This window comes from Populus alba, chromosome 17, assembly GCF_005239225.2.
Source record: "Populus alba chromosome 17, ASM523922v2, whole genome shotgun sequence".
Lineage (NCBI taxonomy): Eukaryota > Viridiplantae > Streptophyta > Magnoliopsida > Malpighiales > Salicaceae > Populus > Populus alba.
This window is the reverse complement of record NC_133300.1, coordinates 3,241,864-3,263,300: the sequence shown is the minus strand read 5'-3', so window position 1 is coordinate 3,263,300 and position 21,437 is coordinate 3,241,864. Positions and strand designations below refer to the sequence as shown.

At 34.5% G+C, this 21,437-nt stretch overlaps 2 protein-coding genes across 13 annotated transcripts in view; both read left to right on the top strand.

The window, feature by feature from the left end:
- Window positions 1–21,437, top strand: part of LOC118027842 (uncharacterized) — a 165,043-nt gene that overhangs the window by 15,797 nt on the left and 127,809 nt on the right. For 2 of the 10 annotated variants that reach the window (XM_073405588.1, XM_035031375.2), the window contains exons 1-3: window positions 13,641–14,232; window positions 14,717–14,758; window positions 14,841–17,251. In XM_073405588.1, the coding sequence (XP_073261689.1) occupies window positions 13,735–14,232; window positions 14,717–14,758; window positions 14,841–17,251 (2,951 nt within the window). In that variant the 5' untranslated portion in view covers window positions 13,641–13,734. Of the gene's footprint in view, window positions 1–13,640; window positions 14,233–14,716; window positions 14,759–14,840; window positions 17,252–18,483; window positions 18,655–18,742; window positions 18,874–18,978; window positions 19,072–19,143; window positions 19,285–19,378; window positions 19,495–19,601; window positions 19,672–21,437 lie in introns of those variants that run through there. The other 8 variants (XR_012168285.1, XR_012168283.1, XR_012168284.1 and 5 more) reach the window with 8 other exon arrangements.
- LOC118027841 (uncharacterized) lies at window positions 8,174–9,963 on the top strand. Of its 3 annotated transcripts, none has more exons than XM_035031330.2 (7): window positions 8,174–8,325; window positions 8,421–8,596; window positions 8,714–8,806; window positions 8,902–9,039; window positions 9,440–9,513; window positions 9,615–9,684; window positions 9,764–9,963. In XM_035031330.2, the coding sequence occupies exons 2-7, from the start codon at window positions 8,519–8,521 to the stop codon at window positions 9,935–9,937; spliced, it is 627 nt and encodes a 208-aa protein (XP_034887221.1). In that variant the 5' UTR covers window positions 8,174–8,325; window positions 8,421–8,518; the 3' UTR covers window positions 9,938–9,963. The 3 variants fall into 3 exon arrangements, with proteins under 3 accessions (XP_034887221.1, XP_034887220.1, XP_073262122.1); XM_035031329.2 differs by having other exon boundaries at window positions 8,181–8,325; window positions 9,398–9,513; window positions 9,764–9,953; XM_073406021.1 differs by lacking the exon at window positions 8,174–8,325 and having other exon boundaries at window positions 8,529–8,574; window positions 9,398–9,513; window positions 9,764–9,952.

Sequence of the window (21,437 nt, the reverse complement as noted above, 5' to 3'; positions counted from 1 at the left end):
TTCCCATGGTGAGCAGGGAAAAGAATGGCAAAAGGTCCTTATAATTTATAAGCACCTGCTTCACATCAGGACTTCAAATAGCCCTTCATTTTCACCGAATTACTGATTCCAAACTCGATTCCTTGCATTTAGTCTGTATCCTTGTTGCTATTATCTTTTCTTGCCTCTTTGTTTCACATTTTATCAACCCCGCGAAGTTTCCGATGACATCCAAAGTGTTGGGTAAAGTTGCTGTTTTCCTGGCAGCCACCGTGTTTTTCATCACCATTTCAATCCCATTCCCCCCTGGATAATCTACGCCATTCCGTTGCTTGTTATTGCAATCTGCAATCTGCAATTTCTGCTACTACACTCGAGCTTTACATGGCATATATCTTTTCTGTCAGTGTTTGTATTTGTTCTTCGTAAAAAGGCTTACATTTGCATGTTGGAAGGTGTTGAAATTGAGTGAACGGATCACGGTGTTATATATAACCAGTGATCAATATAACATAATAAGGGCCATTCAAACTTTTTATGGGTTTGCATCTTTCGATTGGAGAATTTCATGGGCTAAGCCTAGGTAGAGCTTAGATAGGGCCTAATTATCTTATGTCTTGCCTGTTTTTAACAGAGCAAACCTCTACAAATTATTTAGGGCTAACAAAATCGAATGATTGACAAAATTTTTAGAGACAGCTTCTTAAATTTTATTTTATTTTTTTATTAAAAAATATTTTTTTATGTTTTTATATTATTTTAATATGTTGATTATAAAATAATTTTTTTAAAAATATTTTTTTTTGATACATTTCTAAGCGAAAAATACTTTAAACTGTAATTGCTACCATAATTTCAAATATGTACTTAATTATTATTACCGGCTATCCTTGATTTTCAAAAATTTTATTTATTTATTTATTTTGACAATTCCAAACCATAGTTGCCTTACCTTTTTTTAATTGATGTTACTCAGTCGAGAGGCAGCATATTAAAGGAGTTAATCATATTATAGGAGTACAGTACAATTAGTAAGTCTTTATCATTTTTAGCAATATCTATGTTGTAAAACCTGAGAATAAAACTAAAAAAAATAGATATATATTCTGGCATGTTATATGTTAGAAAGTTTACCATAGGTAAAAATATGAAAAACTTAATATAAACTTTTGTGAGTAAAATGCATGCTTTATTTGAGGTGAAAATAAAATATATTAACCATAGGTATAGCTTATGATTTGTCTTAGAAGGAGTCACAGGATACAGAGAAAAACATTATTTCTTTCTTTCTCTTATAAGTTCAGAAATGAAAAAAAAAAGTTTGAATTTCTCTCTCTCTTTCTTTTTTATTCCATTAAGAAATATGTTTAAATCTTTTATCAAAACTATTTTTAAAAAAAATATAAAGAAAAACATTATTTCTTTTTTTCTCTTATGACTTCAAAAATGAAAAAAAAAGTTTGAATTTCTCTCTCTCTTTTTTTTGTTATTCCATTAAGAAATATGTTTAAATCTTTTATCAAAACTATTTTTTTCTCAACAATTTTAATAATGACTATACAATATATTATACATATAAATGTTAACTGAACTGATTTGTTGAAATAGAACTCAACGTAATATTTATCTACCACTTTTCTTCCAACTGATCATTATATATTTATTTTTTATTAAAAATATTATTTTAATATATTTTTAAATAAAAAATACTTTTAAAATTTTATTAGACCAAACAGTAAAGTGAGCCAAAAGAAGCTTCGTCATAATTATTATCAAACATTAGAAGTCAAGTAATGATTGAACTTCTTTCAAATTTATCCTCTTTTCAATGATTACATAACAAGATGGTGATTGAGCTTTAAAATTTAGGCAGGCAATCCAAATGCACTTGAGATTCTCAGCCACTTCTGCTGGTATAAGTAAGCTTTTTTTTAGTCAAGAAAAACACAAGGATGAAATTGAAAAGAATTAAACTATCAGAATAGAGGTAAAATATCAGTGAATTTAAAGGGGCAGAAAATAAGTTAGTTTTAAGACACAGTGCCAAAAATCAACAAGTCTTTACCTACTCCTTCAAGCCTTTACCTACTCCTCATCGTTCCACTTTCCAGCCACCATGTGATAAGATCTGAGGAGTGAGAAGACTTGTGGCTAAAAACATTGTCGAAATACAAATGGATGTGGAACAGTTGTCTTGCGTCGTTGATGATTTGCCTCCTGCAAAGTTAAGACTACGGGAAAAGATTGAAAAAGAGTTATCGTTGCTTAAAGATTCTTTTGGCACAATTTTGGGCTCGAGATAAGCGTGGAATCTCCCAGGGAAATCTCCCTTGCCCTCACCTGTGCGTCCAAAATTCTACGCTACTTGAATATCGTCAACTGGAGGGTCGGGAATGGCTTTCAGGCCACGACATTTTGGATCGGGTATGGAGAAATGGGCGTGAATTTCCAGAATGGACTTTGAATGTATTATTGCCTTTCCGATCTTTGAATCTGATCAACCCAACTCTTGCTGTGCTGTGCTGGAGCTTGTGACCATAGAGGAGAAACAGGATTTTGATTTAGAGACGGAAAAAGTTTCACAGGCTCTCCAGGTTTGTTTTCATTATATATATATATATTCAATCAGATTTTGTTGAAAATAGCACTCAATTTATTGTTGTTAGAAGACTACCACAAAGCAATTCACTCAAATTATCTGAAATATAAATCCGGAACCCGGTTTTTTAACCGGATCAACTCCCGGAACAGGTTTAACAACTATATGCATGGGTGGTCCATTCCACCTCGTACACATTAAAGAATATGGGTCCATGTGATTGTAGGGAAATCATATTCATTTAAAGAGTTAGAAATAGGAACAAATATTATCTTCAATAGTTAGATCTAAAGAATATCACTTAATTATATCATTATTTTATTGGTAGCAACTTATTAGTCTTTTAAGCCAAAAGAATAGTAGCTTGGAAGAGCTAAAATTAGCGAGGAATATTTAGGGTCTGATTGATTTTATTGTTTGTTCTTTGATTTCTTGATAAAAATTTTAAATTCTTGAAAACAAAAATTTTAAATTTTATAATCCTTATGATTTCATATTCATCAATATAATTTAATCTTTTACATCCATTCATCTTCTTATCATTTTAATCCTAAAAAAACACTTATCATGAATACTAATTTAAAAATAAACAAAATATTTAAAAAATCAAATTTTAAAAAATCAACCTCATGGAAAAAGAAAGTATACATTACAAAGACAAATTTAAAATAAACCTAGAAATTAACAAGCTATCATTAATAAAGCACAAGGTTAGTTTTCTTATGTCTGTGTTCATGCAATAATCCATTGATACTCCTCTATATTTTATTTTCTAGACCCACAAGCCATTATAACATGTAACTTTGCTAGAAAAACATGAAAACTTAATATAAATTTTGGTGAGTAAAATGCATGTATTATGCGAGGTGAAAATAAAATATATTAACCATGGGTATAGCTTATGGCTTGGCTTAGAAAGAGTTGCAAGATGTAGAGAAAAACGCAGAAATGATTGTCTTGAGAGAAAAAAAATAAAAATACAGATAATAAAAAATTTATTTAAAAATCAGTAATGAAAATTGAACAAATTCATCACCTTGCTAGAAAATATAATAAGATAATTCATGAGAATGATTTCTTATATGAATCAAGTAGTAATTTTAAATTTTTGTCTTTCTCTCTAATTATGACTCATGATGAAATTTCTTTCTTTCTCTCATGACTTCAAAAATGAAAAAAAAAAGAAGAAGTTCGAATTTCTCTCCTTTTCTTTTATATTCCATTCAGAAATATGTTTAAATCTTTTATGAAAACTATTTTTTCCTCAACAATTTTAATAATGACTATACAATATATTACACATATAAATTTTAATTGAACTGATTTGTTGAAATAGAACTCAACCTCATATCTATCAACCACTTTCTTTCAATTGATCATTATATATTTTTTTATTAAATATATTATTTTAATATATTTTTAAATAAAAAATATTTTAAAAAATATAATTAACGAAACACACCAGCAAAGTGTGCCAGAGGAAGCTTCCTCGTTAATTATTATCAAAATTAGAAGTCAAGTCAAGATTGAAACTTCTTTCAAACTTATCCTCTTTTCAATGATTACATAACAAGATGGTGATTGAGCTTTAAAATTTAGGCAGGACAATCAAATGCACTTGAGATTCTCAGCCAGTTGTGTCATATGGATTATTACTCAATTAAGAAAACCTTGTAAGCCTTTTTTTTAGTCAAGACAAGCACAAGGATGAAATTGAAAAGAATTAAACTATGATAATGGAGGGAAAATATCAGTAAATTTAAAGGGGCAGAAGATAAGTTAGTTTAAAAACAGAGTGCCAAAAGTCAACAAGTCAACCTCCTTCAAGTCTTTAACCACTCCTCATCGTTCCACTTTCCAGCCATGGATAAGAAGATCTGATGAGTGAGAAGACTTGTTGCCAGAAAAACATTGTCGAAATACAAATGGAATTGGAACGTTTGGTAGCATGCTCTGATATGTTGACTATTGCAGAGATGAGACTACGGGAAAAGATGGAAAAAGCGTTATCGTTGCTTAAAGATTCCTTAGGAAGTACTGGTTCTTTTTTGGCTCAATTTTTGGGTCCAGGTAAGCCTGGAGCCGGCCTGCAAAATCAGCTTTACGCTCACCTGTGCGTCCCAAATTCTACGCTGCTTGAATATCGTCAACTGGAGGGTCGGGAAGGGTTTTTACGTCCAGACATTTTAGATCGGGTATGGAATTGTGGCCTCGGGCGTGAATTTCCAGAATGGACTTCAAATGTAAGTTATTACAGACCGGATGAATACGCACACCTATCAGATGCCATCTCTTGTGGAGGAGGGGGTATTATTGCCTTTCCGATCTTTGAATCTGATCAACCCAAGTATTGCTGTGCTGTGCTGGAGCTTGTGACCATGGAGGAGAAACAGGATTTTGATTTAGAGACGGAAAAAGTTTCCCAGGCTCTCCAGGTTTATTTTCATTACATTAATAAGATCGAAACAAAACAACCCACTTCACTTTTTATACTATAAATAGTTAAAGAAAACAGTTTGGCAATTTCAACAATAACTCTAACAACCTAACAGCCCCGACAATTAGAATCAGGAATCAGGTAAATAGTTAAAGACTAATTAGGGATTATTAACTAAATGAAGTTTGAAATTATTATCATATTGAGTGCGAAGTCAAAGTTATTGTTTCTCTACTTTTGATATCTCATAAAATGTGAATTTCCCCCTTAGCTTCATTTTCTGTGATCTCTGCGTTCGCATTTGCTAGTGTTTCTGAAGTGAAACAGTCTTTAAGCTTTTAATTGGAGCTCACGAGGCATTCCTTATTACAACTTCAATCCAAATTATTTGTGCCATTAAATTATATGTGCAAAGAGACGTTGGTCTTCTGTGATGGTATTGTCCAACTGTTTTCAGGCTGCGAATTTACAGATCAAATTACCTCGACCTCGTCCTCGGGTATGTATCAGTAGTACCTTACAGTTTTTTCTATGCAAAATTATGTTGTCTTTTGCTTTCTCTAATATAATTTTTTTCCCAGTGTTTTAATGAGGTTCAAAGAGCTGCCTTAACTGAAATAGCTGATGTTACCAGAGCTGTATGCCAAACACACAGATTGCCACTTGCTCTGACATGGATTCGCCGGATAGATGATGATGATATTTTAAACTTTAGTTTTTTGTGGCCATGTGAACTTGCAATAGAGCGTACAGCTTGTTATGCAGATGAGGAGATGCAAGGCTTTGTGCATGCTTGTGAGCAACTATTTCTGATCACAGGGCAAGGTGCTGCTGGACAAGCCTATAAAACACGTCTTCCTTCCTTTGAGCCTGATGTGAAGGAAAAGCATGTAATCGAGTATCCTCTTGCTCATCACGCACGAAAGTATAATTTGAATGCTGCGGTTGCAATCCTGCTAAGGAGCACTGGTGATGATCATATCTATATATTAGAGTTCTTTCTCCCTATCATCGTGAAAGAGAGTCCAGAGCAGCACAACTTGGTTGAGAAACTGAAGCTTACAATAAAGCAAACTTGTAAGAGCTTGAGAATGTTTCCAGAAAAACCATCCATCAGGAAACGAGGCTCGAAAGTTAGTAAAAACAATGATAAAATTGAACCTGCTCCAGATCCCGATGGTAATATGTTAATCGAATGTGCTGATAATAAACGAAGAAAGGTATCTGAAGTGTGGAAACATTTCAACAAGGTTAAAGACAAAGAAAACGGTGCAGTATGGGCCAGATGTAAAGGATGTCAAAAGAAGTATCCAGGGAAAAGCACGAAGGGAACTTCAAATCTACACAAACACTTCAAAAGTTGTTCAAAAAAGGGACAGAGAGATGCAAAACAACATACATTGCCTTCTGATTTGGGAGGGAATTTCGTGTTTGATCAAGAAAGGAGTCGCCTTAACTTTGTTAGAATGATTATGAAGCTCGGATTTCCATTGGATATGGTTCAAAATGAGTTCTTCAAAACTTTTGTCTGCGATCTGCAGCCAAAGTTTCAACTCTGTTCACAAGACAGTGTTCAGGCTGATGCTCTTTCTATTTACAGACAAGAGAAAGAGAAACTAATGAAATATCTTGATAATCTCTCATCTCTATTCAGTATGACAGTTGATTTGCGGTCATACGGTGATAACAAGATGTCCTGCTGCTTGACCATGCATTTTATTGATGATGGGTGGAGGATGAATAAGAAGATTTTGGCTTTCAGGAGGATAGAACATGATTATATGAATGAAGCTGTGAAAGATGTGCTAGTGGAGTGGAACATCATTAAGAAAGTGCAGTTCATGTTTGCAGAAATTGCTCCACCAAACAGTCAAATGACTAGAGAATTCAGAAGTAAGCTTCTCAGTCAATTCCCACATATGAATGGGGACTTACTATGTTTTTCTTGCTACGCACAAACTCTTGAACTTCTTGCTCGAGATGGGTTTTATGAGATAAAAGATGTGCTTAACAAGATTAGGGGCTGTATTGAATATGTGAATGCAACACCAATTGACCAAGATAAGTTTCGGGAAGCAATTAATAATGTGAAATTGCAAGATATGAAAGCAGCCTCTCATGATGATCCTACCAGATGGGAGACCACATTTGTCATGCTCAGGAGTGCATTAGAATTAAGAGAAGCTTTTACTCAACTCGAGCAAGTTGATTTTGATTTTAAGGTGAATCCATCTGCAGAGGAGTGGAAGATGGCGATGATTGTATGTGGGTGTTTAAAAGTGATCCACAAATCTTTAGGCAGTTCTTCATCAAGCATAGATGCATGCTTCCTCGATGTTTGCTATATATATAAGGAACTTGCTTTCGTGGGAAAAGAGTGAGCTGCATATGTTTGTTCGAATGGCGAAGAGAAATGAAGGTGAATCTTGATAGGTATTGGAGTGAATGGAGTTTTGCATTTGGAATCCTATTAGTACTCGACCCGCGCTTTAAACTTGAATTTCTGCAGTACGGGTTTGAGCAGGTGTATGGCAGGGATGCTACATGCTAGTAAACACTTGCAGGCATTTTCGTAGCAAACTTCAAAATAGATACAACAGTTATGCGATTATCAAGCATCACCTTCCAGAGACATCAGTTGTCTTGACATCAAATGATCTGGAAATTCTGATGGTAAGTTCTTGGGGATTTCTGAGTGAGTGGCTGTAAGGGACGATTGATCCGCCAAAATCTGATCTTGATCGGTATTTTAGGAGAGCCTGTTGGAAAACCGGGATAAGGTTTCAGATGTATTAGTTTTGGTGGCGAGTCAATGCTCCAAGATTTCCAGCACTTGGTCAAATGGCTCGTGATTTCTTAGCAAGTCCAATCTCAGCTATTCTATCAAAGTCTACTATCAACGGTGAAGCTACAAAGGTGAATCCATCATTCAATGGTTTGGAGGCCAGAGATCATAGAGGCTTTTATATGTGGACAGACTGGTTGGAAAGCCTCGAAAACAAGTAAGTTTTTGTTTTAGTTTATTACTAGTTAGGGTGGCGAGGACAATCTTTTATTTTCATAAAAAATATATAAAAAAATTAAGATTTAAAAGTATTGAATCAGTTGCAGCGTCAAACCCAAGAACGTCAAGTTGGCTGCAACACCCCAGGCAGGTCCATAAAGACATGACAGATTCAAGAAAGCAACATGAAGATTCAGAACATCAAATGCTTAGACATCAGGCAGGTCCATTTAAGGTGATCGAATCTACGAGTCCAGAGGATTTAAAGTTAATCAACTACATTTTTTACTCATCTTTGGATGAGAGGTTAGATTTCCTCCCCTCTTCAAGTTACTATATGTATTTTTTTTTAAAAAATAATAATTTGAACTTCTTGTAATGTGAACCTTGTCTTTTGTCAGTGAGATTGTTGTTCATTGCAACCATAATTATTTGACTCGGAGTTCAATTGAGCACACTAAGCCCACAAACATGCCTTGATGATAACGTAATTTCTGTCATGTCTGATGCCCTAACCTTAGCTGAGAGGAGGAAGAAGAAAGGTTATATAAATTGGTACCTTCCAATTTTTTTTTCGGTAATCTTTCCTATATCTTAATTCCATGTAGTATAATTGGTTCGATTCAATTTACCATGTAGTCCTACTTGCAAGACATAACTTTCCTTAGAAATACATACGCATTCGATAAAACAGGAGTACGCATATGATACATCCGAGTGCACCTCTTTTGCAAAGAAACACATGTACAGGGAGAATTATATGTCTGCTCTGTTCAGCTGTGAGAAGGTAAAGTCTGAATTTCGTCAAGTCCAATTCATGCATTTCCATGCTTAGTTGACCCATTTGAAAGGTGACAGCCAGTTAACTACATATGGTTGCAGATGTATGTTCCTGTCTTTGACAAGGAAAGAAGACACTTCTATCTATTTGTTCTGCATATGAAGAAGCAAGTTGTTGAGATTTGGGACTCATTAGCTAAATCTAGTGGCAGTTCCGTTGACAAGAGATTGCCTAACATGGTGAGTGCTAGCACCCTTCGAGCTACCTTGTCTTGTCTCCTAATTTAACTATCTTTCCTTGTATTTATGCTTGCTTCCATTTGTCAATCAACTATTTCATTCAGAAGCTTGAGCATTTAGATGAAACCTAATGATACTTGCATAGACTCGTCACTGTTTTTTCATAAATTAATTAATCTAATTAGAACATATAATTAAAAGTTGTAAGATTCGAACCGCAGCAACTTAGTTTTAAAGACTATGATTCTATATCAAAAATCTATCTCAACCTAAAAACTTAAAATATTAAGGTGAAATTCAATGATTAATTTTATATTATTCTCTAACACCAATTATGTTACGATATTTAAACAAATAGTTGGCTATCCTGGATATTCTATTCGAAGACGATATACAACAGAACTACCCTGATGGCTGGTCATTTGCAAGTTTTTCAGTGGACAGATCACCGAATGTCCCACAACAAACCAACGGGTAAGAGCATATTTCTGGCTGACAACATTTTGATTTTATTGCCAAACATCAAGTAAATTTACATTCTAAACACATTGTAAACGTGATTTCTCTTTATGCAGATATGACTGTGGGGTTTATGTTATCAAGTTTATGCTAGCACCAGAAGAAGTGACACAACCTGATTTTGTTGTAAGATTCTCACTCTAATGAGCTCTTTACTGTCATGACTCTGTCGCATTCTTTCTAATCTCTTGACTCCGACATGCAGTTCGACAGCGATACGGAGAGATTGGATGTGGTGCTGGGATTGCTCGATGGTAATGTCAACTCATGCAGAAATGAATTGGCTGCCAAGGCTGAGGCATATTTTCTAAGAAGTTCAGGAACCAATGACTCCTTGAGAATATGGATGAGGAGACAGCAAACAAATATAGCATGCTGAAAGGAATCAATGCTAAACGTAATTAACCCAGCATTACAGAGAACAATCCATACTTGCTATAGGAACACGGGCTCGTTGCTGGTTTTCAAGAAATGTTTGCATTAGAACTGTTGGGTCAAATGTTTTCCCTTTCAGCCACGCCAATATAATTAAGGGTTAGTAGGCCGATCACATAACCATTATATTAAATTAGCAAAGATATCAAATATTGCCTACAAGTATAACAGCTTGATCTTTATGTTAAAGAGTTTTTCAATAATATTCAGTGTTCTAATTCAAATCTTGAAAATAAAACTCCATTAAAATAATAAAAGGAGGCATGAAGGAAGAGCGTTATGTCTGTATTATGGAAACACAATCTGTAGATCACGGCATATCAAACCATGCTATCACAGACCACGACAAATCAGCAGATGAAATTACACCTTGATATTGCAGCTTGATTATAGGAGTTAAATACTTTCCTTTCATGTATATTCTATTGACTACACAGTTGTAATTGATTCCCCTGATTGTACTGTAATCGATACAAATATATGTAATCTCCTGCTGAAGAAGACACGAGAGTTTCTTGCAGTTTCTGAATTGTTTGATGGCTCTCCTGAACAATGAAAGGCGAGACTTGTCGCCAAGGGTTATCATCAATAGCCAGGAATTGATTATGATAACATGTTCAGCCACCACCATTTGCGTCATGCTCAGCTATGCTGTCTCCAATTAGTGACCGATACATCAGATTGATATATAGAACACCTTTTCCACGGCCACCTATCTGAAGAAGTCTACATGCACCAACCGCTTGGCTATGTGCATCCTCAATTCCCCAACCATATTTGCCGAACTACATAAGGCCTTTTACAGTCTCAAACAAGCTCCAGGAGCTTGGTACCATCAATTACAAGAACACTTACTCTCTCTCGGTTTTATGAACTCCTGCTCCGACACTTCTCTTTTCATCTGCAAACACGGTTCAGCTTCATTATTCCTACTTGTTTATGCCAATGATATCCTGATCACTAGCTCAAATTCACTGGCTATCTCCTAGTTGATCACCAATCTTAGTCATGAATTTGTTGTCAAAGATCTTGAACACCTCAAATATTTTCTAGGGCATGGAAGCACATTAGCTAGCCGTAGGTCTCCTTCTCTCGCAAAGCTAGTACATCTTCAACCTTTTCCAACGTACAAATATGGTGGATGACAAACCGGTCTCTCTTAACCAATGTCCTCCTCTCAAAAACTATCCTTGGTCTCAGGTGCATCTTATTTCGATCCTTCCAATTATCACAGTATTGTGGGAGCATTACAATATTTATCCCTGACTCACCCAGACATTTCCTTTCCAGCTAACAAAGTTTGTCAATTCATGCACCAACCTACTGATAAACACTAGATAGTTGTGAAGAGAATCTTATGATATCTCAAGTTTTCAATTCATTTCGGGTTACTTGTTAAGCCAAGCTAGAAAGCGTCTATGTCAGCAGTATTGATTTAGTAGTAGAATTTTTTCTCCCTCTTGAAATGAAAGGAATTTCAGGGCAACGTCTTTTGATAAATGAAATCACAAATATCTTGCAAAAGAACTCCAGGAATTCCTGGAAAGTATGCACTCAGGAATTAAATGGTTTTAATATTAGCTCTGAAGTTGAAGTCAGACCGGCAGCTATTTTGGACAGCCCACCGCCAGCATTATCAGAAATTGATAGTCTGAATTCAAGTCAAACCAGGGAACTATGCAATATTTTTTTTTTAGATTAACGTGGGTGTCCGGACCAGCTTGTGCACACTTCGACTAATCCCACGGGCCCTGAAGTTAATGACCATGTAAACCTCCAATGACCATCATATAAACACTATGCAATATTTTTAAGCCGACAGGTGATGGAGTGGAAGTGCCAGAGTCTCATGATCAGGTACTCGATACCTTACATTTGTTGTTCATGCAGCTATGATTACTTTTTTTCCATGTAGTCAACGTCTTCTACTTGGCTATCTCTTGACAGGAATTCGAGGAACAAAATTCCGTATTTGGACCTCAAGCTTATCAGTTCCTGGACAGTGATGAGCTGGTAGGCATGGACAGTTCTCATATCAATACAAGCAGAACTAGCAAACGACGACGGACATCTGAGGTGCGGCAATACTTCGATGAGGTTAGAGAAGATGGAGAAGTATGGGCTAAATGCAGGAGTTGCAGCACTAAATATCGAGGTGAAAGCACAAGGGAACTACAAATCTGCGCAAACACCTAAGATCATGTCCAGGGAAGAAATAAGAAGGATGAAGCAGAACCATCATTTGCCTTAAATTATTGTACTTGAATGTATTCTTATTTTATCTTAAATTGCTTAGGTGTACTGTTCAATCCCAACATTAAAAGATATTAATTTTCTTTTTTTTCTTTTCAAACATTTCTTTTTAACTTTGGTTTAGAGACATCAAGAACAAAAACATATTTAATTAAAAAGATAGAAATATGAATATAAAATAATATCTCTAAAAGAATAATTCTGATGTGAATTTTTATATTTTTAAAATAAAAAATATAAAAAAATAATATATTTTTCATCTTGCTATTATTATTTTTTTATTTCAAAACAATAATCAAAATATTACTCAGTGTTTTAAACCTGATTTCTCATAATCACTAGCTCCTGACTTCTTTGTAGTATCTATTATTATGCTAGAATCCTGCTAGTGATAATATCACTTGTTTTTTTTTTTAAGATAAAAAAATAAAAACCATTCTTTCAATGATCATAAGAAATAAGTGAACTATATACTAATAAATTTAAGCCAGTTCTAACATCTTAGATGGTAAAATTACCTTGATGAGTGTTTTAGATATTATAGTTCTTATTATGAATATTTTATAATATCTAATATTTAGTTCTTAATCCATTAATTATATGATTTGGTGGGCATCTAGTAATGTGATCAATAATATTAAATTAACATTATAAAACCGGACCTCTCATCTTGCAAGAAACTACGTGGGAAACTTCAAAACAGGGACAGAATTTCCATTTATTTATTCATGTTCTTGCTCTGTTAAATCCTAGAATTCCCATTTATATTTAATTTGGAAAAAGAAAAAAAGAAAAGAGGGAAGCCATATGTATTTCTACCATTGAACTCACCTCGGCAAATTAATGGTAAGAAATATTATCTCTAGCATTGCTTTAAAACATATTAGTAAAATGGGTGTGGGTGAACAATGAGTCACCCACACCCTTTAGCTTATTAGTTAACAAGTAAATTATAAAAAATAATTCTTTTAATATACTTTTAAATAAAAAATCAACGAATCTAAAAACACACAGAGTAAAATGTGCAGAAGAAGCTTCCTTGTTAATTATTATCAAAATTAGAAGTCAAATCAAGATTGAACTTCTTTCAAATTTATCCTTTTTTCAATGATTACATAACAAGATGGTGATTGAACTTTAAAATTTAGGCAGGCAATCCAAATGCACTTGAGATTCAAACTTTTTATGGGTTTGCGTCTTTTGCTCGGAGAATTTGATGGGCTAAATCTGGGTATAAGTAAGCTTTTTTTTTAGTCTAGAAAAACACAAGGATGAAATTGAAAAGAATTAAACTATCAGAATAGAGGTAAAATATCAGAGAATTTAAAGGGGCAGAAAATAAGTTATTTTTAAGACACAGTGCCAAAAGTGAACAAGTCAACCTCCTTCAAGCCTTTACCTAATCCTCATCGTTCCACTTTCCAGCCACCATGTTATAAGATCTGAGGAGTGAGAAGACTTGTGGCTAAAAACATTGTCGAAATACAAATGGATGTGGAACAGTTGTCTTGCGTCGTTGATGATTTGCCTCCTGCAAAGTTAAGACTACTTGCAAAGATGGAAAAAGTGTTATCGTTGCTTAAAGATTCTTTAGGAAGTTCTGGTTGTTTTTTGGCTCAATTTTGGGCTGAAGATAAGCGTGGAATCGACCTGGAAAATCTCCCTTACCCTCACCTGTGCGTCCCAAATTCTACGCTACTTGAATATCGTCAACTGGATGGTCGGCGAGGGTTTTCACGTCCAGACATTGTGAATCGGGCATGGCAAAATGGATTTTCAGAATGGACTTCAAATGTATGTTATTACAGACCGAGTGAATACTCACACCTATCAGATGCCATCTCTTGTGGAGTAAGGGGTATTATTGCCTTTCCGGTCAGTGAATCTGATGAAGCCGTCTGTTGCTGTGCTGTGCTGGAGCTTGTGACCATGGAGGAGAAACAGGATTTTGATTTAGAGACGGAAAAAGTTTTCGAGGCTCTCCAGGTTTGTTTTCATTATATATATATATATATATATATATATATATATATATATATTCAATCAGATTTTGTTGTTAGAAGACTACCACAAAGCAATTCACTCAAATTATCTGAAATATAAGACTTACAAAAAGATAGATTGAAACAAAACAACCCACTTTTTATACGGTAAATAGTGAAAGAAAACAGTTAGAAGACTAGTAGGGACAATTTCACCAATAACTCTAACAGCCCCAACAATTATAATCAGGAATTAAGAGAATAAGAAATAGATGAAAGAGAGTAGTTTTCCTTAGCATATCTTTAAGCGTTCGCATTTGCTAGTGTTTCTGAAGTGAAACAGTCTTTAAGCTTTTAATTGTAGCTCACGAGGCATTCCTTATTACAACTTCAATCCAAATTATTTTTGCCATTAAATTATATGTGCAAAGAGACATCTTTTGTCTTATTTGATGGTGTTTTAAACTCTTTATAACAACTGTTTGCAGGCTGCCGATTTACAGATCTTAGTACTTCCACCTGGTCCTCAGGTATGTATCAGTAGTACCTTACAGTTTTTTCTAGGCAAAATTAGGTTGTCTTTTGCTTTGTCTAATATAATTTTTTTCCCAGGTTTATAATGAGGTTCAAAGAGCTGCCTTAACTGAAATCGCTGATGTTACCAGAGCTGTATGCCAAACACACAGATTGCCACTTGCTCTGACATGGATTCCCTTGGGAGATGCTGATATTTTAAAATTAGGTGATTTACGTTCTTCTTGGTTATGTGAACTTGCAATAGAGTGTACAGCTTGTTATGCAGATGAGGAGATGCAAGGCTTTGTGTATGCTTGTGAGCAACTATATCTGTACACAGGGGAAGGTGCTGCTGGAAAAGCCTGGGAAACATGTCTTCCTTCCTTTGAGCCTGATGTGAAGGAAAAGCATGTAAGCGACTATCGTCTTGCTCATCACGCACGGAAGTATAATTTGAATGCTGCGGTTGCAATCCTGCTAAGGAGCACTGGTGATGATCATATCTATATATTAGAGTTCTTTCTCCCTATCCTCGTGAAAGAGAGTTCAGAGCAGCAAGACTTGGTTGAGAAACTGAAGCTTACAATAAAGCAAAATTGTAAGAGCTTGACAATGTTTTCAAAAAAACCATCCATCAGGAAACGAGGCTCGAAAGTTAGTAAAAACAATGATAAAATTGAACCTGCACCAGATCCTGATGGTAATATGTTCATCGAATGTGCTGATAATAAACGACGAAAGGTATCTGAAGTGTGGAAACATTTCGACAAGGTTAAAGACAAAGAAAATGGTGTAGTATGGGCCATATGTAAGGGATGTCAAAAGAAGTATCCGGGGGAAAGCACGAAGGGAACTTCAAATCTACACAAACACTTCAAAAGTTGTTCAAAAAAGGGACAGAGAGATGCAAAACAACATACATTGCCTTTTGATTTGGGAGGGAATTTCGTGTTTGATCAAGAAAGGAGTCGCCTTAACTTTGTTAGAATGATTATGAAGCTCGGATTTCCATTGGATATGGTTCAAAATGAGTTCTTCAAAACTTTTGTCTGCAATCTGCAGCCAAAGTTTCAACTCTGTTCACAAGACATTGTTCAGGCTGATGCTCTTTCTATTTACAGACAAGAGAGAGAGAAACTAATGAAATATCTTGATAATCTCTCATCTCTATTCAGTTTAGCAATTGATTTGCAGTCACACGGTGATAACAAGATGTCCTGCTGCTTGACCATGCATTTTATTGATGATGGGTGGAGGATGAATAAGAAGATTTTGGCTTTCAGGAGTATAGAACATGATTATATGAATGAAGCTGTGAAAAATGTGCTTGTGGAGTGGAACATCATTAAGAAAGTGCAGTTCATGTTTGCAGAAATTGCTCCACCAAACAGTCAAATGACTAGAGAATTCAGAAGTAAGCTTCTCAGTCAATTCCCACATATGAATGGGGACTTACTATGTTTTTCTTGCTACGCACAAACTCTTGAACTTCTTGCTCGAGATGGGTTTTATGAGATAAAAGATGTGCTTAACAAGATCAGGGGCTGTATTGAATATGTGAATGCAACACCAATTAACCAAGATAAGTTTCAGAAAGCAACTAACCATGTGAAATTGCAAGATAGGAAAGCAGCCTCTCATGATGATCCTACCAGATGGGAGACCACATTTGTCATGCTCAGGAGTGCATTGGAACTAAGAGAAGCTTTTACTCAACTCGAGCAAGTTGATTTTGATTTTAAGGTGAATCCATCTGCAGAGGAGTGGAAGATGGCGATGATTGTATGTGGGTGTTTAAAAGTGATCCACAAATCTTTAGGCAGTTCTTCATCAAGCATAGATGCATGCTTCCTCCATGTTTGCTATATATATAAGAACTTGCTTTCGTGGGAAAAGAGTGAGCATGCATATGTTTGTTCGATGGCGAAGAGAATGAAGGAGAATCTTGAAAGGTATTGGAGTGAATGGAGTTTTGCATTTGGAATCCTATTAGTACTCGACCCGCGCTGTAAACTTAAATTTGTGCAGTATGGGTTTCTGCTGATGTATGGCAGTGATGCGAGCAAATACTTGCTGGAATTTCGTAGCAAACTTACATGTATGTACAACAATTATGCGAATGACACTGGTTATATAGCATCACCTGCCAGCGACATCAGTTGTTTGCCATCATATGATCTGGATTCTGATGGTAAGTTCTTGGGATTCTGCGAGTGGCTTAAGGTTGATCCGCCAAAATCTGATCTTGATCGGTATTTAGGAGAGCCTGTGGAAAACCGGGATAAGGTGTCAGATGTATTAGCTTGGTGGCGAGTCAATGCTCCGAGATTTTCTACACTTGGTAAAATGGCTCGTGATTTCTTAGCGATTCCAATATCAGCTATTCTATCAAAGTCTGCTATCAGCGGTGAAGCTACAAAGGTAAATCCATCATTCAATGGTTTGGGGCCAGAGATCTTAGAGGCTTTTATATGTGGACAGGACTGGTTGGAAAGCCCCGAAAACAAGTAAGTTCTTTGTTTAGTTTATTATTAGTTATGTGGTGGGTGCTACACCGCAGAATCAATCTTTTATTTTTATAAAAAAAATTTTAAATTTAAGAATGTTAGGATTTATTGTAATGTTAAACTCAAGAACATCAAATTTGGCTGCAACATGAGACCTAACAATAATATTTAACTTGTCTGTTCAAATTCTTATATTTTTTAATCTTTTAAAAAAATAATGGTTTTTCTTCAATAGTAATGATACTATTTTTTAAATTTAATAATAATAATAATAATAATAATGTTTTTTAATTTTTTTATTTATAATATTAATTATACTAAAAATATTTATAATACAAATAATAATATTTTTAATTATAATATTGTTAATTATAATAAAAATAATGATATTTATAACACAAAATAATTATATCAAGAAATCCAATAATATTTATAACACAAATAATAATATTTTTTATATGAATACTTTGAATTATATATAAAAAATCATATTTATAACACAAATAATAATATTTTTGATATGAATACTTTGAGTTATAATAAAAATAATAATTTTTCAAAAACAAATTATAATATTTTTTTATATGAATATTTTGTATTAATATTTATAACACAAATAATTAGAACTGATCATTTTCTCATTTTCTCCTCAACCATCCCTTCAATGACATATGCATCCCACAAAAAAAGACTAGCCCACCCCCTGTTGTCCTTGCAACTCTCTATGGCAAGGGCAACTCTATCATTACATTGCTCTAATCCATAGTGTTTTTGTATCTACGTAAACAGTAATTGGGACATTGATCCCTTTCAGTATATTGTATAATAGGTCGGTGTATAAAGACAAGTAATTTCAAAATGATTTGTTTCCTAAGTTTCTGAAAATCATTTTCCTGTTTTTTTATACTATTATTTGATTCATGAAATTTGGTCTGCAAAGTGCAGAAAGAAAAAATCCCTCACTTCCCTTGTGATGATTATTAACAAGATCAACTATGCTAAGATTTGATTTGCATTTCTTAAGCTTACTGTTGCAACCTTGTAATTTTAATTACAGTATCGATTTGTTTAACCAGATTGTCTTTGAAGGTTAATGCACATGTCCTATGAGATTACAACATGTGAATGAGATTGTTCTGTTGTAACTATAGTTGTCATCGCCCGTAATTGAATGTTCACATTTTATGGGATTATCATTTTTCTCAATTTGTTTTTGTCTTTCATATTTGCAGTAGCAAGGAAGGGAAGCCTGGTTCTTCTCTGGTCTCCACAGATGTGAGATTTGACTCACCTGGGAAGCAAATGTCCAAATATTTGGCTGGTCCGTTTACAGTGAGCAAACCTACCAGTCCAGAGGACTTAAAGTTAATCCAATATGTCTTTGCTTCCTCACTGAGTGAGAGGTGAGATTCTTTTCCCCCAAGTTATAGTTTGCTTAGCTGAATGCATTTAAGCTCACTAGTTGACATATTTTGTGCCTGTTTCTGCTAGCGAGACTATACTCTCTGAGACCAGAGACCTGGCTTGATGATAACGTCCTTTCTATGATATTTGATGCCATGACTTTAGTTAAGAGGAAGATGGAAGATTCTGTAAATAGGTATCTGCCAATTGTTTTTGCAGTAGGTTCCAAGATCAAATTTGTACAATTGACATCTTATTCTGTTCAATTTTACAAGTCCACTACATGAAAAAACACAATTTCCTTATACTGATGTGTTGTACAGGCGAATGCAGATGATCCATCCAAGTGTATTTCTTTTGCGAAAAAGCACAGGATCAAGGAAAACTACATGTCAGATCTTTTGTGTTGTGAAAAGGTGAAGTTTGGTTTTCTTTAGTCTAATTAATGCATCCCATGCTTAGTTATGCTGTGAAAACTATATTTGCAGGCGTTTGTTCCTGTGTTTGACAACGAAAGAAGACACTTCTTTCTATTTGTACTACAATTGAAAAGGCAAGTTGTTGAGATATGGGATTCATTAGCTGCATCACGGCAGAGTGATTGGGTTGACAGGCGACTGCATAACTTGGTAAATGGTTGCATACTTTATGAGCTACCTTAGTTAACCACTGTACTAATGGGCGTTATGAACTTTTTCATGCCAAAACATTTTCACAAACCAGTTGGTTAGCCTGGACGCCCTTTTCAAAGATGATATAGATCAGAATTACCAAAAAGTTTGGTCCTTCACAGATTTCAGAGTGGAAAGACCATCGAATGTCCCACAGCAACAAAATGGGTACATATATATTTATGATCCACAATATATTGAGTAGTTAGGTTACATGTTGAGTAACTTTAAAATACTATAAGCCACATCAGATGACATGATTTCTTTCTGTGCAGACATGACTGTGGTGTGTATGTTATCAAGTTTATGCTAGCACCAGAAGAAGTGCCAAATCCTGATTTTGTGGTAAGATTTTAACATTAATGTGCCTTTACTGAAGATAAAGGTATGACAGTCTTTCTAATTACCTAGCCAACATGCAGTTCAACAGGGAAAACGAAAGGTTGGAAGTGGTACTAGGATTGCTAGCGAGTGATGTCAACTCATGCAGGAATGATTTGGCTTCTAAGGCTAAGGCATATTATGAGCAGAGGTTTGGAAATCATTGAGAATTTTTGGCAAGAAATGAGAATATGAAAGACGTAAATCATTGATAGGAAAGAAAGTATTCAGACAACATATAGGAATTCAACTTCAAGGAAGCTTACCAGAGAATGTGGGTTGCATGAGAAAGGAACTCAATGCTCATCAAATCAGATGTGAATGGCGATTATTGTACATGGGAAATTTGTATAATTGGTACAGACATAAAATGGGAATATGGGAAACAGTCATCTGGTTGCACATTCCTGTGGGTTGTGGAGATTTCTGGCTGAACTAAAAACTGAGTTGTTTTATCATTTCATATATACCATGTAAATATTATATAAATGCAAACTGCTAAGGACCTGTCTATGTAATCTGAAAATCTCAAGGATGATCCAAGTACTACGTAAATTCAAATCAGTTGCTCAACATTACCTTTGTCAATCCATTGCATTGAGGACAACATAGTATACGCAACATCATGTATCTTGTTTTTGGCTACTTTCTGGTTAGCCATTTCAATATATCGATTTATTTAAAAAAAACATAGTATAGGCAACAATTTTGGTTGTCGGTTGTCATCCTTAAACGTTGCAGAATATGCAAGACCACAAAGTTATTGCCAAAATGCAGATAAATCTAACATTTTCCTGTTCAAAATACAGCATATTATGGTTCTAAAACATACCAAGAGTGAGTACTTAAAGGCTGGACTCCAATCCAAATATATTGCATTAGCTGGAACAAGAGGATGTCAAAGGGAGAAACTTATTATGAACAACATTTTGTTCTCTCTCCAGGACAAACAATTTATACCCTTTCTTTCCTTTTATTAGGCTTTTAAGTGAAAACAATGAATTCCTAAGAGAATCATCGAAAGGTGGGACACTATCTATTTGAGCTCTTGGCCAAGCGCAATAACCCATCTATTAGTATTGATATTTTTTTTCCCTGATCCAAATTGAAAAAAAAATAATAATGTAAAGAACTAAATAAAAACACATCCATAGACATAAAGTCATCAATCTAATAAGAAAGGTTAAGAATAGTGCCTAAACCTTAAAGAATACAAAATTGTTGAAAAGAAAAAAAAAGTTATTATTTAGGCCTATAATCAATATTTTAAGTTTAATCTCCATGAGTGGTTGTGTTAACCACTAATATGTTACCTCTCGACGGAGTTACATTACTGCAAAAAAAAAAAAAAAACTAACCATAGTTTGGAAAGACTTGTCAGAACAAAAATTTAAAAAAATACTAAAGTTTCAACATAATTATTAAATCCAGCCAGATCTCACGAGTCGATCTAGTAACTAGATCGGTCTAGATTTGTTAAAAGACTATCCAGTGCAGCAAACCAATAAAACTCGATCAATTCATGACCCGAGCGAATCCAGACAAGACCCATTTTTTTTTTCAAATGTGGTTTTTCTTCTATACCTTTCTTTTTTCATATTTTTTTAGTTGATTATTAACACTTTTTAAAGTTCACTATATAAATATTAGAAAAATATTTTACTTTTTTTACTATTGGATTTGAAACCCTTTAGTATATATATTCTATGTTCCCAATAAAAAAGTTATTT

Excerpts from the sequence above, each read along its gene's own strand:
- LOC118027841 (XM_035031329.2), top strand. The coding sequence starts at position 8,519 with ATGTCTGATGCCCTAACCTTAGCTGAGAGGAGGAAGAAGAAAGGTTAT. Across the intron at positions 8,597-8,713 it reads ACCTTCCAATTTTTTTTTCG|GAGTACGCATATGATACATC; the intron begins GTAATCTTTCCT and ends TCGATAAAACAG. Across the intron at positions 9,514-9,614 it reads GTCCCACAACAAACCAACGG|ATATGACTGTGGGGTTTATG; the intron begins GTAAGAGCATAT and ends CTCTTTATGCAG.